Source organism: Alexandromys fortis, unplaced genomic scaffold (assembly GCF_014885135.2).
Source record: "Alexandromys fortis isolate MF-2015 unplaced genomic scaffold, M_Fortis_MF-2015_v1.1 scaffold_60, whole genome shotgun sequence".
NCBI lineage: Eukaryota > Metazoa > Chordata > Mammalia > Rodentia > Cricetidae > Alexandromys > Alexandromys fortis.
Window position 1 is genome coordinate 2,200,943 of NW_026067946.1, and position 16,661 is coordinate 2,217,603.

The 16,661-nt window shown below is 44.4% G+C and overlaps 1 protein-coding gene across 1 annotated transcript in view; it reads left to right on the forward strand.

Annotated features, from left to right (window-relative positions):
* The first annotated feature begins 1,083 nt into the window (after positions 1–1,083).
* Positions 1,084–16,661, forward strand: part of Cep120 (centrosomal protein 120) — a 56,417-nt gene continuing 40,839 nt past the window's right edge. Inside the window, exons 1-6 of the mRNA XM_050149271.1 lie at positions 1,084–1,240; positions 1,394–1,459; positions 5,643–5,799; positions 7,313–7,427; positions 8,559–8,700; positions 13,385–13,533. Coding sequence (XP_050005228.1) covers positions 1,411–1,459; positions 5,643–5,799; positions 7,313–7,427; positions 8,559–8,700; positions 13,385–13,533 — 612 coding nt within the window. The 5' untranslated portion in view covers positions 1,084–1,240; positions 1,394–1,410. The remainder of the gene's footprint in view (positions 1,241–1,393; positions 1,460–5,642; positions 5,800–7,312; positions 7,428–8,558; positions 8,701–13,384; positions 13,534–16,661) is intronic.

The following is a 16,661-nucleotide window of genomic DNA, read 5'->3' on the forward strand; positions in this document are numbered from 1 at the left end:
TTCAGAAAAGAATACAGTGCACAGCAATGCACATGAAATTTAGTTTTTTTGTATAAATAACTAATTTCAGAAAAACCTTTCAGGAGTCCTGAAGGGACATTAGAGACAATCTGGTCTAGCCTCCACATCCTCTTCTTTAAGGGACAAAGAAGAGAAAGACTGAGGTGCAGAAATAGCAGCAGGGCTCAGAGATTGTTGTAACTGTTCTCCAACAGTCTTCTAGCTTTACAGAGAAGGAAAACAGCCAGAGTCAGCACACCAAGGCCCACTGCTTCGTGGGATCTCGGCTCAGCTGTTTTACTTTTTGCCCTCTTATATATATCGGGTTTTGCCTTTGATTTTTCCAAGAGAAATTCCCACAAATATGAACGCTAAACGTGTCCACGAAGGCTCCAACCCATTCCGTTTTCCAGGTTTTAAGCTAGATAAAACTTTAAAATATGTCAAATCTTTCATTTAAAAAAAATCTTGAAAATAGGAGGGGAAATGTGGGTTTACAGCATTTCCACACGTTAACTTTCAGCCTTGATTTTGCTAATTTCCTACGTCTGTGTAGAACCTACACCTTTAAACATTCTCGCCCACGTGACAATTTTGTTTTCCTTTTGAAGAGGTATTTCTAAGGCACAGCCTATTCTGGGAGCGATTACGTCAGCGCCTGCAGTTACAGTAACTACCGTATTGACAGGACTTGCGGTCATAGGACAAATATTTAAAGAGATGCGCAAGAACAGTTTACACTCGGGTCATTAATTTTCTGTGACTTAACATGGTCAGTTGTCTTGATGTCAGGTGCCTGAGAACTGGGCATTAAAAAACAAACTATCGTTTTATTTCTCAGATTAACTGAGCATACCGTTTACAGTACGCGGCCGTCCTACTCCTTAAAGAGAGTTCAGCTACGCAGGACCAGGAAGCATTTAGGGCAGTGGTGCGGCTGCGCAGTCTGAAGGGGGGGGGGGGTTCAACTCTCCTGCATATCCGCAGGTGACCAGCAGGCGGCGCTGCGGGCGACCGCAGTCGTGTCTCCCTAGGGCTCCGGGAAAGAGCGTCAAAGGGCGGGAGGTGAGGCGGGCTGGTGGACGTTCTATCCCCGACTGCCCTGGTCTCTATCGCCCTTTGTCCTCCAGCCTCCCCGGGCTCTGGGCCTGCGGGCCTGGTTGCTAGGCGGAAGCGGGGCGCGGTGGCGTCCGCTGCGGCTGCCCGGGCGTTTGAAAAGCGGCTTAGCAGGCGGCAAAAGGTGCCGGGGCTGCGGGCTTGTGGGGCGCGGTCGCCGAGCCGGGGTAGGGTTAGGGCCTGGTCGGCGGCCCGGGGGAGCGGGGCCGGGCGCTGCGGAGGCTCCCGGGCCTGCGGGGTCCGGCTGCACGCCTCACGGGGGTTCCCTTCCCTGCAGACCCCGCCGCCGCGACCATGGTCTCCAAATCCGACCAGCTGCTCATCGTTGTATCCATCCTAGAAGGTGAGCGGCCTCCGGTGGTTTTTTTCTTTTCTTCTCTCGCTCTCTCTCTCTCTTTTTTTTTTTCTTTTGCAACTGTTGTTTCCCGGATCTCAGCCTAGTAGTGTATGACCGCGGCTTTGTTAACCTTACGAACCCTGTCATCTCTGCTTTTGTGGTCCCCGAGGACTTGTTCAGTTGCATGGAGCGAGGGCTGTTAGGCAATTGATTTAAACATCTCTCCGGGGAGCGTGAGTGCTATTAGGGATAAGTGATATTTAGCGTGACTAGCCGTAGCCCCAGAGAATGTAGAAAAAAAAAAAAAACCGATTTCCATCAGAAGCAGCCTGTCGATGGCTTCTATGTACGAGCTAAAAGTGCCTGCAAAGCACGCTCGGTGCAGCAGGTCCTCGCTAATGCCATTCGTAAGAACTTTGCCATTGACTTGCGCACAAGCCTCGTACCATTTCCTTGTATTGCCGAATCTGTTCCCCGTTATGCGTCTTGATCGCGTACCTAGGGGACTACCGTCGGCAAGGCTTTACATGACCCTTACTTGTTCGTCGAGTGAATGACATTTGTTTATCGGGAACCTACTGAATGTCAGGTTCTGTGCTGGCAATGCAGGTGGTACTAAGTCTAGATACTGAGAGAGTTAGGTGGGGAGTGTGTCACGCTGGCACGGCCTCCTCTTCTGGGGGATGTTTCCCTGAGGAGGTGACATTTATTTGGGTCTGAAAGGGATGGGTCAGAGGCCCAAAGGCTGGGCGGATGGTCTGGCTGCAAAGCACACTTAAGGTGTGGGCAGAGGAGGCCTGCTTTGCTCTCAAACTCACACCACAAACGTTGCTTCTGTTCAGTGTAGTTAGCTGATTGCAGCAAATTGGAGGAGCTAGGAGCTGTTTGGTTAATTGGAATAAGCTGTCAGTACACGAAGTCATCCTGCGAGTTTATCCCCAGGTGGTGTTGGCTAGACCCCGTGCCCTCAGGAGAGAGAGGTCTGCTGCTGTTGAGAAGAGGGAAGAAAAACTGGGTAAAAATGGTTTCTGCGTTTTGGAATAAGAAATTGACCCGAAGCTATTAAATAATAGGGACAATTGTAATTGTTCTTTCACTGCTTAAAAACACAAGATCCAGCAGGGAGTGGTTGGCTCATGCATTTAATCCCAGCACTCGAGTAGCTGAGGCAGGCTGATCTCTGCAAGGTCGAGGCCAGCCTGGTCTGCTCTGAGTTCCTTCCTTCCACAAAAACAACTAACCAACCAACCAACCAACCAAACAGAAAAAAAAAAAAAACCCAAGCCCTCACAAATAAGCAACGCCCCCCAAGACTGAAATAATTTTCTTTTTCTTCGAGACGGGGTTTCTCTATAGCTTTGGAGCCTGTCCAGGAACTAGCTCTTATAAACCAGGCTGACCTTGAACTCACAGAGATCCACCTGCCTCTGCCTCTGCCTCCCAGAAATAATTTTCTAATTGGTTGATAGAGGCTTTTAAATTTAGAACAGGGCTTTCTCTATGAAAAAAAAATCTAGTGGTTTTCCTGCTGTTCATAATAGAGGGGTCTGTTTATTTGGCATGGACAGATTAGTGTGGTAAGACATGGTATGTTGGGCGGCACTGTGATCAAACTCGATACAGAGCGTCAGTGTAGCTTTGGCAGCAGAATAGAAGTAGTGATTGAAGTGCCTTCCTCCCAAAGCTTCAGACGGACGGACGGGTGACTAGGTAAGCCAGGGTAACAGGAATGAACGGGGTGGGAGGAGCGAAGCCAGAAGGCGACTGTGGTAGAGAAAGGTGAGTGTTTAGGAATATTGTCCTCGGTCAGAAAGAACTAGAATGAGTCGACTTTGGAGGACCCTGGAAGCCAAGGAGGTTAGAGTTGTTCTTCTGAGAGGGCTGGTGGCTGTGGTCCTAACTAAAAGGACGAGCCTGACTCATCTTAGCTTTTGGACCTGGAGTCAGGGATGTCAGTTAGGTTGCTACCACAAACACACCTCAAACTGGCATATGGTCCTCTCCTCAGCTCTGGTAGTGCTTATACAGTTAAGCTGGGAGCCTGGGATTCATCAGTGTCCTCCAAAGAATCGTCAGTTGTTGACTTTATTATAGGTGCTACAGTCGCTCAGATGAGTCTCCACGGTGTGCCTGGTTACACACCTTCATCACCTCGCCTGTAGTGACAGTCTCTGTTTCCTAAATGTTTTCTTTTCTTCCAGAAGCAACTACTGCCCTGAACTTCCTGACAGTGATCTTTCTGATCCCCAGATCTTGTCTTAAAACCTTTCAGAGTTCCCGTACGTCTGCACTCCTAGAGTAGCAAGCGTGGGCCCTTGTGGTACGACTTCTGCCTGCCCGTTTAGGTTTCCTGTGTCCCAGAACTCCAGTTAGATCGAGCTACTTAGAATTAGCTACATTTCTAGAATGTGTGTGCTCATGGTGTGTTCGGTTCCAAGATAAGAAACAAAACAAAACAAAACAAGGCTTCTGTTGTCTTACTTTACTGTGAAAAGGCTGTGGCCAAGGGCAGCTGGAGGGAGGAAAGGACTTATCTCTTCTTACACGGTCCAGTCCCAGTACGTCATTGTGGGAATCAGAGTCCCTGGAGAAAGATGCTTGCTCCCCACGGCTTCCTCAGTGTGCTCTCTTTTATACCATCCAGGACCACCTGCCCGGGGTGGTGCACCCCACATCACAACTGTCATTAGTCAGAAAAATATCCCACGGGCTTACCCACAGGCCAATCTGATGGAAGTGTTCTCCCAACGGAGGGTCCCTCTTCCCACATGACTCCAGCTTCTGTCAAGTTGGCAAGAAACCAACCAGTATGGAGTTTAAATAAGAGCCTTCGGCTGACGTTTTTAAAGGACACTTTCAGACGTGTTTATTTCATTTGTATCTGTGTGAGTGTATGCGCACATGCACACACCTGTTCATGCCTCTGGGGACAGAGGCCAGCTTTGGGTCACCTCAATCACTCTACCTGTTCTCTGTAAAGCTCAGAGCCAGCGAACCTCAGTGGTCCTGTTGTCTTGCAGCTAATGTTATACGAGCTGCGATTACAGGAAGCCTGCAGGGCTTGTGACCCCAAACCCCAGGCCTTGCGACTGAGCAGTGAATATGCTTGCTCTTCGCTGTCCCTGCCCCTCAGCTGCAGTCAGCTGCACTCAGCTCTTTTTCTTCTTCAAACCAGAGCATTTAATTCGTGACCGATGGTTGAACTTGTCAAGGTGAACTGGATGCTACATCAGTCTCCATCCCGGTTTGGGTCGTGTTCTTCATGGACTCCATCCCTGGGCAGTCTCAGGCACCTCACTGATGGAGTCCTGTACTGTTGTGTCTCTTACTCCAGTTTTACTTCCTCCTCCGGGGGTTAGGCCATGTTGGTCACAGGTTGACTTCCTAAGGCCCGTGGGTCACAGCAATGGCGCAGTGTGTGTCTTGCCGCAGTACTTCCAAACACTGCAGTTACAGTTCAGCTTGCTTCTGCTGGGGCCAGAGAGGTTTTGCTTTGGTTTGGTGTGGGCTGTCATGTCATCCAGGCTCTTTGCCTCCACTTCCCCAGTGTTGGGGCTATCTATATGTGCCACCAGCTCATCAAATCCAGCCTTTCCTGTCCATTTTATTCCTCGCCAAGTAGCTTTAATCGGGGTGAATAGCAGGGGGTGGCTGCTTACTTAATAATGGTTAAAATTCCCTCCATATGATCCCCCTCACCAGACTGAAAAATCAAAGTAATTGCCTCGGCACAAGATTGTTAGGGATTCTTATTTGCCGTTTACTTTCTTCCAATTTTGAAATTTTCTTTCCACTAGACCCTTGGTTTTCTTTTTAGGCTAAGTGCCTGTTTTCTTTTTGAAGCCGCTTACTTTACCATTTGCTTTTCTTCTTTCTAATGTACTCATTTGTGGGCCATAAGCATGCTGCAGGGTCTGATCACCTGTTAGAAATGCCGGCTTTCAGGCCCACTGGACCTGCCGTGCTGATTTCCGCCCTGGTGCAGGGTCCCCAGGTGATTCATATGCCCGTTAGTGTTGGAGAAGAAGCGCTAGGTGCTGAGTGACGGCTTTCAGTTTATGGAAGCAAGTGCAGGTGCATTTGGGAGTAGTTTATGCAGTGTGCAAGCCAGCTACCTGGACACGCACCAATATTTAAAAGGTGCTTTGTGATCCTGTGTGATCTGTATGTGCGTGTCTTCTCTCTTCAGGCCGCCATTTCCCCAAACGTCCAAAGCATATGCTGGTGGTAGAAGCAAAGTTTGATGGAGAGCAGCTGGCTACCGATCCTGTCGACCACACTGACCAGCCCGAATTTGCTACCGAGTTGGCCTGGGAAATCGACAGGAAAGTTCTTCATCAGCACAGGTGAGGCTCCTCCCAGTTTGTGTCAGCATCTTTGACCTTGTTTATGGCTTTTAAGTACATCTTATAACTTCCTGGTTATGGTGCTCATCGTGTTTGCTGAGTGTGTGTGTTTGAGACAGGCTCTCTCTCTGTTTCATTTCATGCTGCTGTGATAAAGCACCCTGGTGAATGCCCCTTAGGGAGAAAGGGAAATCTAGCCAATCCTGGGTCGCAGATGTCACTATAGGGAAGACAGGGTTGCAGGACTCGAAGCAGTCATGTTACATCAGCAGTTAAGAGCAGACAGCAATGCATTAATGCCTGCATGCGTGTGCTCAGCTCACCCTCTCCACTCTTGAACAGTTCAGGATACACTGTCTGAGGAATGGTACTACCCACAGTGGGTGAGTCTTCCCCCATCAGATGGATCTGAAGGGTAACATCTTTTCTTCAGTGAACTTTAAGACTAGAAATAGTCAAGAACAGAAGTACTTTTATTTGTAAATGACAAATTGTGTTTTTTAAAGCAGTTTTTTGTTTCATTTTGTTTGTTTTTTGAGACAGGGTTTCTTTGTGTAGCCTGGCTGTCCTGGAACTAGCTCTGTAGATTAGACTGACCTCATACTCACAGATATCCACCTGCCTCTATCTCCTGAGTGCTGGGATTAAAGGTGTGTGCCACCACTACCCGGTTTAAAAATATATTTCTAAAAACTGGGCATAGTATGGTTTGTTTCTAATCCCAATAGTCTGGACGTAAGGGCAAAAAGAGTTCAGGGCTGGCCTGGGCTACATAGAATTCTGTCTCAAAGGAAAAAAGAAAAGGAAAACCACCACCATCCAAACTCCCACAAAGTCAGGACAGAAAATTGACAAAATTAACAGAATTCTTACTACTTTTATTGCTGGATTATACGTTGATTCTATCTGAAGGACTATTAAATTCTTAATGAATGTTAAAATGTTGTCTTTTCCCTGGCGTTCAGAATATTTAATTATGCTGCATTCTTGTACTTGTCTTAGTACCATGTGATATACTACTTTGGTTATTTAGGCTAAGAATTCCTAGGTGGATTTAGTCCTATGTGGTGTTAGACAGTGACTCCATTAGCTATTCAGCTCTGTGCGTGACTGGGACAGGGCTTCCCTGATGCACAGAGCCCACACTGTGCCGTCACTGTGAGCTCACAGAGCATTGCCAAGCCTTGTAGTTCTGAACTTTAGTAGTCAGGTTTTATATGTGATAGTACTGTATGAGAAAGATAACGTTTTGTCATTCTTAAACATTCATGACAATTTCTGACTTGCAGAAGGCCAAATACATCATAGGTGTGTAGGAAAAATTGACCTAGTTGGTGTACAGATAAGTAGGTAAAAATAATGGTTATTTTCTCGTTAAAGACTCTTTTAGAAAATACAGACTAGATAATGCTTGGCCCAACAGACATGTAATCTGGATAATAAAATTTTTTTAAGGCTGCTAGAAACGTAATATAAGAAAACTCACATATTGCTCACACACATCTTCGTGTAGGTTACAGCGCACTCCTATCAAACTGCAGTGCTTTGCCTTGGACCCTCTGTCTTCTGCCAAGGAAACCATAGGCTACATTGTTTTGGACTTAAGAACCGCTCAAGAAACAAAGCAGGTATTGTGCTTTTGGTTGTGGATTGACCATGTCTTCTGGTTGGTCTGGTCACTGGGATTTCTGAGGGTGCTGTCTTGTGGGTGGTCAGGTAGTTTAACCTACCATGTCCTCCGAGAAGGTCTTTGTTGTCAGTATCTGCCAAGTCAATGGCTCATGAAGCACAACTTTTGGTCCTTTTCCTTGACATTTTATGCTATTTCTTAGTGGTATTTTAGTCATTGATCTATTGCTGTGAAGAGACACTGGCAACTCTTATAAAGGAAATATCTAATCTGAGGGCTTGCTTTCAGTTTCGGAGGCTTAGTCCATCGTTGCCATGATGGGAGCACGGCAGCAAGCATGGCAGGCATGGTTCTGAGGTGTAATTGAGAGCTACTTCCTGATCCACAGACGGAGAGAAATGGGGCCTTAAAGCCCACTCCCAGTGACACACTTCCTCCAACGAGGCCACACCTACTCCAGTAGTGTCAGACCTCCTAATCCTTCTAATCCTTTAAACAGTTCGACTCCCTGGTGACTAAGTATTCAAACTTATGAGCCTGTGGATGCCACTCTTATCAAACCACCACGAGTAGTAACATTTTCTTTTTTCTTAATTGATATGAGCAACAAGAAGAGACCTAATATCAGTGCTGAGCGAAGGAGCTAAAGAAACAGATGATTGATTAGGCTTTTGTTACTAAAGGTTGTCGTGAGATTGGAGACTGAAGATAGCCGTATGTTGTTTTTTCCCCTGTGAAATGTTGGAATGAGAGCAAAGAAGACAGTCTGAGGGCTTCAGTATTTTTCTCAGAGGGAAACTTAGTTGCTGGCTTCCTAAATGGGATTCATTTGTTTTGAAGAAAATATGGAAAGACATTTTGTTGTGTTCTGAGACAGGCTGTTAACTTTGCAGCCTTGGTTGGCCTGGAACTCAGTGTGTGGACCAGGTTAACTTAGAACTCAGACATTGGCCTCCTCTGCCTCCCGAGTGCCGGGATTAAAGGCTGCGCCACCATATGCCTGGCCTGGCCTTTGTTTTTTAAGAGATGAAAGGTACTGAAAAGGCTATAGGGAAAGAGTGAAAACCTTAAGTAACATGCTGAGTACTTTCCCTTTAAGTTTCACCATGCCTTCTGTTTTGTTATCTAGGCACCTAAGTGGTACCAGTTGCTGAGTAACAAATACACCAAGTTCAAGTCTGAGATACAGATCAGTATCACTTTGGAAACAGATACGAAGGCACAGGTGGATAGTTTTAAAGCAAAAGGAGCCCCTCCTCGGGATGGAAAAGGTTTGTTCTCCTCTGTCTCTTGTGGGTTTTTGGTTGGTTTGTTTTTGTTTTATTTTGTTTTGAGACAGGGTCTCAAGTAGACCAGGCTGGTCTGGACCTCACATGTAGCTGAGGCTGGCTTTATGCTTCCATCCTCCTCCCTCTGCCTCTTGATTGTTTGGGTTGTAGGTGTGTGCTGGCTCATGTAGTTATGTGCATCTTCCCTTAGAGACCTTCTTGCACAAGTTCCTCTGCACTAGCACTTTAGGAAAGGTGATGTCATGGGACCTGTGTACAGGAATATAAGCTCATTTACCCTGTTTAGAAGCAAATATGATCTTGTATGTAGACAGAACTTTCTGTCCCACCTGGTCCTGCAGTCGTTCAGTTTCAAAGAAACACACATTATATTAATTATATTAACATAATATAATTATTATATTACTATATATTCATTATAAACTGTTTGGCCTATTACTCAGACTTATTACTAACTAGCCCTTACAACTTAAATTAACCCATAATTCATGTCTGTGTTTAGCCATGTGGCTTGGTATCTTTTTCTCAGTAAACATTCTCATCTTGCTTCCTTTGAGTCTGGCTTGCAACAGTGTCTCTGCCTTTCCTCTTCCCAGAATTCTTCCAGTCTGGTCACCCCACCTCTACTTCCTGCCTGGCTACTGGTCAATCAACATTTTATTAAACCAATATGAGTGATAAATCTTTACAGTGTACAAGAGAGCATTATCCCCCAGCACTTGTGAACACGTGTAACATGCAAACTTGTTTACAGAGGTTAGCTCTTATTTAAAAATCTTAGAATCTGGGAAAGCTTTTGTTTCTAAACTTGAACAGAGAATTTTGTCGTTTAAAATTGTTACTTAGAAACATTTTCTTTCCAGGATGAGCATAGAAAAGCTCTCAACTATAGTATGTTTATCATTTAACTGTAGTTTAGCAAAGCCTAATACATGTTTTAAATTTATTTATTTATTTAGAATCAGAATCTCACCGTGTAGCCCTGGCTGGACGGACCTTGCTATGTAGACCAGGCTGGCCTCAAACCCACTGAGATCTGCCTGTCTTTGCCTCTACCCTTGCCTCCTGAGGGCTGGGATTAGAGAAATATACTAGCACACCCGGCACCCTTATAGAGCACTTTTAACATCATAGCGGAGTTGGGGAGTGCAGAATGCTCCCTGGGTATGGACCCTCAGGATAACTCATTCACGACAACTCAGCACTCGATTGTTGGTACAGTTGATGAAACGTCATTGGTACGTTCTCACCAGAAGTGTGTGTGTGTGTGTGTGTGTGTGTGTGTGTATGTTTGTGTATTCCATGTGTGCCTGGTGCTAGTGGAAATTAGAGGGTGTTGGATCCCCTGGAACTGGATTTACAGTTATGAGCTGCCACTTAGGTGCTGGGAACTGAACCCTGGTCCTCTTCAAGAGCAGCCAGTGCTCTTAAGTGCGGAGCCATCTCTCCGCCCTGGATTTTACCTTTGGCAGTGTCTGTTCTTTGGGTTTTAGTGACTGCATGCTAAGTCGGTGGGTTTTGGTTCTGGTTGTGTTACATGTCCCATGAAGTCGCACTCAGAAGAGATTCACTGTTCTTGGTGTCCTTTGTGCTCTGCCTGTTCACCCTTCCCTTCCCTCAGGTCCCTGGTCATGTTTAGGTACATCCAAAAACTCATGTGATGGATACTTTATCTCCAAAGTTCTGAAGGAAATTGGAGCTGGGCCCTTTGAGAACTGACTGTGCTGCAGGGCTCTGCTATATGAACGACGGATTCTGTTCATGACCAATGGATTCCTGTGTCACCAGGGGGGTGGGTTAGTGAGCCTTAGAGTGGGGCTGCCTTTGAAGTTGCTTCTGCTGTCACAAACTCCTTCCCAGTACTCTGCCTTACACTGCCCTAAGGACCCTGAAGAATCCCCATTAATAAGGGTCTTAGTTTAAAAAAAAAAAAAAGGCTCCTCATGTCTTCCTGCCATGAGCATTGTCAGTCATTTTTTTTCTAACTTCTCTAGTCTCAAGTACTGTGATCCAGTAACAGCAGGTGTACTAGGACAGCTCCGATGTTTCTTGCTGTCTGTGTGGCTCTGTCTCTCATGTCATACCCTGGAATCATATTTTCTGGCACAGGAAGATAATCTGGTTTTATCTTGTACTGCCTGTGTTTCAGCTCTCAGTTCAGCCATTTCTCTAAGGATCCCCACTTCCTTTTACTAAGAAAATGTTTAGAGGTAAAAGCTCAGGTATTAGGCATGCCAGCTGCTATTTTGTTATTGCTCTCAGGCCCCTTTTGTGGGCTAAGTTATGTAATGTGTATACATGCATTTAATACACATACACATGTGCATTTGTTTGAACACGTAAATAGTCTTAGTCTGTGCTGCTGGAACAGAATATGGACTGGGTAATTTCTCACATTTCTGAAGGCTTGGAAGGCTGCAAAGATACCAGCATCTGAGGGGATTATTGATGTTCTTCACATGACAGTCACAGGCAGGAAATGCACTCCCTCTGCCAAGCCCTTTTATGAACACAGCTAGTTCCATTCTTGAAAAAGCTGTCTTGACTTCTCCATCTCATTACTTTTTCAAAAGATTTGTTTATTTTTCTGTGTGTGAGTGTCTGCCTGCATGTATGTGTGTGAATGTTAGCTTGCATGCATGTGTGTCAGTGTTTGCATGCATGTATGTATGTGCAGTGTTCTTCGTTTTCAGAAGAGTGCTTCGGATCCCCCAGAAGCGGAGTTATAGACGGTTGTGATACAGCCTGAATCCAGGTCCTCTGCAAGAACAGCCAATACTCTTAACCACTGAGCTGTCTCTTGAGACTGAGACTGTGATTTAATACCATTATCACAGTCATCATTAAGTTTCAACTCCTGAATTTTGGAAGAGATACACATGAACTATAACTTACATAATACCTTTTTGTATATATTTATTCATATGTTTTTAATATTGCATAGCTTGTATTCAAATTGAAACTTTTAGTTCCTTTCTGTGTCATAAGATTCATCCTCATTTTTCTTTATTTCCAAACATACAGGTTGTCACTTTGATTGTGCTTTCTTTTTATTTTTCTCATGTTTTGAGACAGTCTTGCAGTGTGGTATGCACTGTGTAGCTCAGGCTGGCCACAGATTCGTAGCAGTTCTGCTTTGGCGTCCTAGTGTTGGGGTTAGAGCATGAGCTGCTGTGCTCAGCCAGAGAAGCCTATTATCAGTTGTTTTACCTCCTGAGCTCTGTGGGCTTCTCTCACCATGACTACCTGTGTCAGAGTGCTTCATGTGTCCAGTAGCGTGCTAAGTGCTTTGCTTTCAGCGTTTAATTTGATCTTCAACAACCACATAAAAGCTTTGTGGAAGGGAAAAACAAAGACTGAAGAACATACAGTTTTCTGATACAACTAAAAGACCCTGGGATTGGAATTTCAGCGTTTGGCTAAGTGTCTGTGCTCTTAACCATGGGCCATTCTCAGCCAGTGCTGAGTAAACACATCCTTTGGGGTGGGCCCCTAGAGGAGAGGCCTGCTTGCGGATGGTCTGAGAACACAGGTTTTCATGGGCCATGAGACATTCCCCCCTGTGAGTGCCCACTTTCCTGCGTTCCCCAGCACTATTACCTAATTTTAGTTTGTGACCATCTTGCTCTTTTCCTTCTTTAATCAGTTTGCAAGTTTCTCAACACTATCTAATTTTTTCGCACTGACCCGCATTTGACTGGGATGGTCTCTTAAAAGTTTTTGATGGTTTTCCCATACTCTTAAAAAACAAAACCATAAAAATTATGTGAGCAAACTCAGTGTGCCAAGCTCTGTCCTCATGTCTCCATAGCTCTTTCTGTAGTCAGCCCTCATTCGGGGATCTGTCTCTCCTGCCTCAGTTCTTTGTTCTTGTATTAATAGTGGGCACTGCACATGCTCGGAGGTGTCCTGCTGGCGAGCTGTGTTCTTAGCCCAGGTTTTGTATTTTTTTGTTTTAAGACATTTTCTTAGTTGCTCAGGCTGGCTTTAAACTAGCCCTGTGGCTCAGGCAGGCAGGCCTTGGATATGGAGTCCTTTTGCTCCCTCCATATCTGGGATTCTAAGCTACTTCACAAGGCTTCCTCAACCTTCATTTCTCTGGCTTTGTTAACTTGCCCGTGCTGGCTCTCTTACATACTGCCCTCTGTGTGGAGCATGCCTTCCAGTCCTGTGGTCTCTGTTCATTTACCCAGCCCTTAGCCAAGTCTAGCATACTCTTCACTTTACAGTGCACAGTTGATAAAGAAATGAGCTGGACATTTCTTCTCTGTGTGATCCATTAAGTGACTTAAAAAACACTTTACTTCAGAATACTGTTTTTATGTACAGAAAAATAAAATTAAAGCTTCCTAGAGGAAGCCTTTTGAAATACTGTGTCCATGAAAATGGCCAATTTCTTAATTAAATAAGTAGAACAAGCTTTTAAATGTTTCTGATGGGCCAGGCACTGTGAGATGGACCTGTGATCCTAGCACACATGAGGTCGAGACAGAGTGATTGTGAATTCAAGGCCATGTTAGTCTACATAATAAGTTCTGGGCCAGATTGGGTAACATAGTAAATTTTGAACAAAACTGGGCTATATCACAAGATCTTATCTAAAAATAATGAAACAAAATAGTTATGGGAAATTACAGTCTAATATAATGTTTTTTTGTCTGTAAAGTTCCTGCTGGCCTGTCTGGAGTCGACCCGAAGGACATTGTTGCCCTGTTGAATGAGGAGGGAGGCTACCATCAGATCGGACCAGCAGAGTATTGTACTGACCCCTTTATTCTGTCAGTGACCATAGCATTTGCCACCCAGCTGGAGCAGGTATGGTACCCCTCAGATTAATGATTTTATCAGGAGTTTGAAATCAGGCTTTGACCTCTGTGAACAGTTGTATTCACATGTGCAAACCCACATAGACAAACACTTCTCACACATGCTTAAATAAGTACAAAAGTCTTTTAAAATGTTTCATGCTAGCAAACATTTTTTGCTATAGATTTTGATATGTTTCAATATGTTGGCAACAGCGGAGACTGACCATCAGACAGCGTTTGTACTTGTGCTGAAAGGGACTTCTACATTTGCTTTTTTTTTTTTTTGAGACACGGTTTCTCTGTGTAACTTTGGACCCTGTCCTGGAACTCATTTTGAAGACGAGGTTGGTCTCGAAGATCTGCCTGGGTTCAAAAGCCTGTGTCACCACCGCCTGGCTACATTTGCTTTGTTGAACAATAGACTTTTTGAAGAAATTAGCAATGCCAGGAACACTTGGGTCGGGGATTGCATTTTACTTTGTTTATATAATTATAAGCATTGGCCTATCGTCAGGGGCGCTAGTCGAGGATAAGGTGTTCTGTCAGAATCAGGACTTTCTTACACTCAGCAGAGTGGACAACATAAAATTTGGTTTATTCTCTTCAGCCTTTCTTACCCATCCTTAGTTACTTTTCTATTCTGTGATAAAACCGTGAGCAAGGCACCTTACAGAAGAGAGGGTTTATTTGGGTTTAAAGTTCCAGAGGGATAGGAGGCCATCGTGGCAGGAGGACCTGAGAGGAAGTACAGGTCTGCTGGTAGGAAGCAGATTGGTGATTTTTGTGCACAGGAGCAGGCAAAAGGTGGTTGTGCCGGCTCCCTGGCTACCTTGTTTCCAGTTGGGTGACTCTCAGGTGTTGAGTGTCTTCTCTCAGCTCTTACTCAAAGGCAGGGAGATCGCATCTAGACAAACAAGCTTGCCTTTGCAGAGGCCGAGCAGCTGCTGAGGAAGGTTATGCCGAGAGCTCACAGGATCATAGAGGGCGGCTGCTTCAGGACTGGATGACTAATCGTCCTTCCTTCTTAAAGTCTTGAAAGCTTTGAATAAACCTCAGTGTCTCTGAATTCTAGAATGTTAAAGAATATCTCATTCTCTGCCTGTAGTAGAAATTACTTGGAAGTTAAATGTACTAGGAAATATATAAAAGCTGCCATAATACATTTTTATCTTTTTTTCATCAGTGAAAGAGAGTAAATACTTCTTCACCTAACTAAACTCCCCTGAGGTAATCGTTGTTAAGAGAAGCAGCGAGGTCCTCCAGACACTGTTTTGTTGTTATAGGCAGCCGTCGCTCAGATGGGCGCTGTCCTGCGTGCTGCCCTTTCCCTTTCCGTGTTACTGGAGCAAGGCGGAGACGGAACAGCCATTTCTCCAGGCTTCACAGCTAGCCTGAGACGTGGGTGCTGGAGTCTGACCCCAGAATTGATGTTCTTTACAGTATATATCTCAGTTCATGTGACTAAAATCTTCTCGATTAAACAAATTATATTAAAATGGAGGTTAAAATAATCAGTGTACTTTTATTGAATGTTAGATTCCAATGCTGTGGTGTAATTATAAGAATTGTCATTTTTAGATTTTTTTAAGTATGAACTATATTATAACCTTAAAAATAATTTTTAGATTTATTTATTTGATACGAAAGAGTGTTTTTCCTGTGTGCATGTCCATGTACCATTTGTGTGCTTGCTACCCACTGAGGCCAGAAGAGGGCGTCAGAGTCCCTGGGATTGGGTAATGGTGACCAATCATGTGGGTGCTGAGAATTGAACCCAGGTCCTCTAAAAAGCAATGGCTCCGCTAAACCACTGAACCATCTCTCTAACCCTGTATTATAACTTTTTTAGCCTGACAGTACATTTTACTTAAGTTTCATTTCATGACAGTGTGTCATTTATCCTCCATGTTCTGTGATATCTGACTGTATTTAAGGCATTTCCTATGAGACATGAAATGTTCATAATGAATATTAAGAATTTGTTAGAAAATGTTTATATTATATCTTGCCTGATGTGCTGGCTCATCAGTGCTTGTAATCGTAGCACTTGGGAGGCTGAGGCAAAGTTGACAGCAGCCTGGGGCTGCATGAGGACCTTGAAGGGCCTCTAGCCAGCACAAGCATGACAAACGCGGCCCTGGTGGCAGGCCTTGCCCTTCTCCTCTGTTAGATTAATTCCTAAAGCTGCTTACCAAGGTCTGTTTCCTTATTTGGTCACTTTGTCCTCTTAGACTGACTACCAAGGTCCAGCTATCAAAGTATTGAAGCCCAGCAATCAGAAGCCCCCTCTGGCTGACCTAATTAACATGCACAGTTAAAATCAAACTCCTCATCCTAATGTGGGGTTTCCCTTTTCCCTTTATAAATCACCATTTGCCTGCGTGCTTTGTCTGTCCCATCTCTGTTCCTCTGGGAGAAATACCCTGCTCCCCTCCCTGTTCCCTTCCGTTTCTCCCTTGTCTTCCATCTCTAATCTTTGTGTCTTATTTCATGCCCTTTGTCCCTCTGGGGCAAATCTCCTTTGTGCTGAGAACTTGGTTTGGGGTCCTGAGCTAATACTGATCCCTTCAATCTCAGGAAACAAAAGATGAGAAGGATGATGTTTTCTCCCTTATAAACAAAAATACCATCTTTTAGCCACAAAAGTTAGCGCTAAAAGGTGACATTCCTATTACATTATGCAGCTACCAGTGGTTTGGTCTTAAAGCTGTTTCTTGTTGTTTGTTTTTAAATAAAGGACATGAACTAAGATGTTAATATATTGACTAGTTTGGATTAAGGCTTTTAACATTTTCTCATTTATACAGTGGCACTTTTGCTAGAATAAGAATCAGATATAAAGTATATGATAATAAGAAAAGCTTAATTTAAAATACTTGACTCCTTTCAAAAATAACTTCTACATGTTCATGTTGAATGAAATGAGAACCTGAAAACAAGTCTTTTGTCTCTTTGGACTTTTCTTTTGTTAAATTAATTAATTGATTATTTAGTGTCTCTCGTAGCCCATGATGGCCTCAAACTCAGTGTGCAGTTGAGGATGTCCTTGAACTCTTGACCCTCCTGCCCTCACCATCAAGTATTGGAATTACAGGCTTGCCTTACAACTTATTTGCACATTTAAAAAAATCAAGT